This window comes from Carcharhinus amblyrhynchos, chromosome 1 (assembly GCF_965287045.1).
Source record: "Carcharhinus amblyrhynchos chromosome 1, sCarAmb.v2.hapA, whole genome shotgun sequence".
Taxonomy (NCBI): Eukaryota; Metazoa; Chordata; class Chondrichthyes; order Carcharhiniformes; family Carcharhinidae; genus Carcharhinus; species Carcharhinus amblyrhynchos.
The window spans coordinates 48,369,180-48,373,035 of record NC_137324.1 but is presented as its reverse complement, the minus strand read 5'-3'; the positions used below and the strand labels follow the sequence as shown (position 1 = coordinate 48,373,035).

General features: G+C 43.8%; 1 protein-coding gene across 1 annotated transcript; it reads right to left on the bottom strand.

The window, feature by feature from the left end:
• Positions 1 to 666: 666 nt before the first annotated feature.
• LOC145349276 (uncharacterized) lies at positions 667 to 3,614 on the bottom strand. Its single transcript, XM_080197791.1, has 2 exons — positions 2,989 to 3,614; positions 667 to 765 (listed from the first exon to the last, which is right to left on the bottom strand). The coding sequence occupies exons 1-2, from the start codon at positions 3,454 to 3,456 to the stop codon at positions 688 to 690; spliced, it is 546 nt and encodes a 181-aa protein (XP_080053917.1). The 5' UTR covers positions 3,457 to 3,614; the 3' UTR covers positions 667 to 687.
• Positions 3,615 to 3,856: the final 242 nt, after the last annotated feature.

Sequence of the window (3,856 nt, the reverse complement as noted above, 5' to 3'; positions counted from 1 at the left end):
CTTCCGCACTCTCCACAACTCCACCGACTTTAGTGTCATCCGCAAATTTACTAACCCATCCTGCTACGCCCTCATCTGGGTCATTTATAAAAATGACAAACAGCAGTGACCCCAAAATAAATCCTTGTGGTACACCAGTAGTAACTGAACTCCAGGATGAACATTTCCCATCAACCACCACCCTCTGTCTTCTTTGTTGCAATTTCCCTTTAAGGGGGTGCCCCTTTAACTTGGTGAGTTGACCTTTTGCTTAGATGTTAATTTGTTCACTTCATACTTTGGTAATTCATTTTAAATTAAAACAATATAACATTTGCTCCAGATTTTCCCTCTTCTCTGCTGGCTAATATTAATATGTGTGATGAAAACCTTGTCACGCAATGCAACTCAGATTGGGAACCGAGTAAAGGAGAAGGTGCACCAGCCCTTACAGTGTAAAATCGAGCTTAGTCATTGCAGGCTTAGTACAAATTGTAGTGATCAAATAATCATAGCAGCTTAGCAAGACACTATCAGGCACAACATAAAATTATCATAATTTTCATTTCAGATGTAAGATGAGCAATGATTTATGTATTATTGATCATTAATTTTCTAATTTTCATTTGAGAATTTTAATTCAGATTATTTAATTCAGTGCAAGATTTTTAGCAGCAAACAACCTACCAGAGATGCCTGCTGAAGGAGTCATTTTTTTAACAGAAAGGTACCAATCAGTGCTCCAGCCATCAAGAACATGCCAGTTGCAATTGTAGTTGTGGAGCCCTATTACAAACATACAAAAACAGACAGTTATACAACTAAACATGGAAAAAATATTTTTAAGTGCTTAGATTGCATTTAGATAAAATATATCAATATGTGCCTGATTGATGATTTGAAATCTTTGTTGCTTTCCTAATCTTTCTTGTCCACAACACTCAAACCTGCTCCACACAAATTAATATTAGGATTTACTACACAAGACTAAGTTTTATCCCTTAGTTGCTGGTAATAAAAAGCTCATAATGGGGCAATTACAGAATTTTAATAGTACATTTAAACTCATTTAACGTTTCCTTCAGATTATCTTTCCAGTTTTGAATTTAGTTACTTCAAAGGCTTGAGGGTGTTGTACTCTATTTTTTGTTACGTCTATGTCCTTTTCCTTATCACTGCATTCTTCCCTTTCCATCTCTTGCCAGAGTGGTACAAATGTGGGGTTTTATAAGATGGGTATGCTAATAGCACAAAATTAAATACTACATTTCTCAAAATTCTCTTTGTTTTGGAAAGGGACAAGTGACCTCTCGCTTGTCCTGTCCAGCAATAAGCCAATTAAGTAATGAAGTCTAGTTATATAGGAGCAGGGGGTGAGGGGCCGCAGGACAATTGCTATTGAATTCCACACCCTAGTGTTAACGCATGGCCTACAACTCACTTACAACCGCTCAGGAATGTCCCAGGAGAGATAGGGTACAGACAGCACAAAAGCTGAGACCGAAGGCTGGGGATCTGACTTGGTGTTGTAAACAGCATCCAGAAGATCTGCAGAAGTGAATGATTAGCTTTAAAATATATTGAAACGGTGTGGGGTGGCAGGGAGAGGTGAGGGAATGAGGGAGATTTGGTGGCTAGAGTGAGGGGGTTCGGAAGGTCACTTTTTTAAGAGTTAATAGCACAAAATTAAATACTGTACATTTCTCAAAATTCTCTCTTGAAATTAACTAGCATAAAAGTAGCATTAGCGAAAGCAATTTTTATTATGCCCTAAAGTCAACACAATTCTGAGGCCATGCATGTTATGTTGACTGGGCCTCATCAAAATAAATGTAAGAAACCAATATTGACTAAATATTACCTGTTTTGTTACCCACGAATGATCTGTGAATTAAGTCTCTTACATCACAAGGAGATTGTTTAAAGAAAAATAATACAAAGCTCTGCTCCATCCTAGGTTCACCCTAGATAGTCTGTTGGCAAAACACAAGGGGCTTAATTTGGATGGCTCATTTAAAATGCCGAATGGTCTCATCAAACCATAGAATCCTTACAGTGCAGAAGGAAGCCATTTGACCTATCAAACCTGGACTAACAACAACCCCACCCAGGCCCTATCCCAGTAACCCCACATATTTATCGTGCTAATCTCCTTACACTAAGGGGCAATTTAGTACAGCCAGTCAACCTAACCCACACATTTTTAGATTGTGGGAGGAAACCAGAGCACCCGGATGAAACCCACGAGGGAACATGCAAATTCCACACAGTCAGTCACCTGAGGCCAGAATTGAACCTTGGTCCCTGGCGCTGTGAGGCATAGTGTTAACCACTGTACCACCATGCCACCCTTCTGTGCGAGATCATTCTATGATTCTTACCCCATGCAACTTTAAGACTTATGACATAAAGGCAAACCAAGTTAAAAATGCTATGTCCCTGTTTCACCTTTCAATCTCTCAGCCTTTGGTTTTATTTGTGGTGAAAGACAGGGAAGTCCCAAAAACTACTTTGGTGACAATTATCTCCTTAAAAGGAAACTGGACGCAGTTATGTCAATCTGCATTGCAATTAGAACCACAGAACCCTACAGTGCAGGAAGCCACTGGGTCTGCACCAACCACAATCCCACAAACCGTATCCCCACATCCCCATGCATTCACCTTAGCTAGTCCCCCTAATGCAAAGGGACAATCTAGCATGGCCAATCACATCTTTCCACTGTGGGAGGAAGCCACAGCACCTGGAGGAATCCCATGCAGACACAGGGAGAACATGCAAACCCCACACAGACAGTAACCTAAGCTGGGAATCGAACCCAGGTCCCTGGAGCTGTGATGCAGCAATGCTAACCACTGTGCCACCATGCTGCCCCAATTCTTCAATGACACTATGACAAGACCAAACAAAAATGACACACACACACACTCACACACACACTGTCCTTCTGCCTTGGCAAACCAGTTTTCACTCAGGCCACCTCACTGTTTGAGGAAAGCTTTCACTTACCCACTTGGGCTGGGGGTGGATGTGGGCACAGGACTGTCTGAGCTGAGTAAGGCAATCCGTCACGCAGTCACACAGCAAAGGCATTTCGCCTTGGAGAGGCTTCTCAGGAACAACCTGCTGCAGGACAATGACCAGCAGAGCCAGGAAAGAAAAGGCTCGCCCAGAGTTTGCTCGCCCCTCTCCCAGGAGCTGCCCACAGACGGTGGAGAGGAGCCTGGTCGCATCCCTCGTACTTGTTGGGTGGAGCTGAGCCACCAGGTCTGCGAGCTGACGCCGCTGTTCCTCTGGCAGCAGCTGCCCCTGGAAAGCCTCACCCTCCTGCTGGTCTCCAGTACTGGCCGCTCTGCTGGCTTCGACCAGCTCCTGGGCCAGGTGGCCGCACTCCAGCCGCAGGTCACCCTCGCTCCCCTGGACTGGGATCCGCAAGAGCTCCTTCAGTGTCTTTTCGGCCAGAGAGGACACATCCATTCCGCGGAATTAACCCAGGATCCGAGTGTGCAGAAAGGTGGTAGGGTTAACTGGCTTCCCTCTGGATTGGCAGCTCTCTCCTGACACTGCACCCAACCTGCCTTTGAAAACCAATTTCATCCAAACGAGCGGCAAGTGAAAAAAATGTTCTAAAAAAAATCCCCCTGAATTCAGAGATTGCAATTGGCAGGGAAGTTCATCTAAAATTCCATTTGATGGTACCGCCTCCTAGCAGATTACACATTGGACTAAAGTCTACCTCCAATAGTCACTGCCCAACGCATGCAGCAATTTTAGTTCAAATTCCATGATAATCAGTGGGTGGGTTGGTTGCTTCATGAAGGAGGATGCAGGATCCTTGGCAGAGCCAACCAGGAGATATCCTCAAACATCTTGGAAA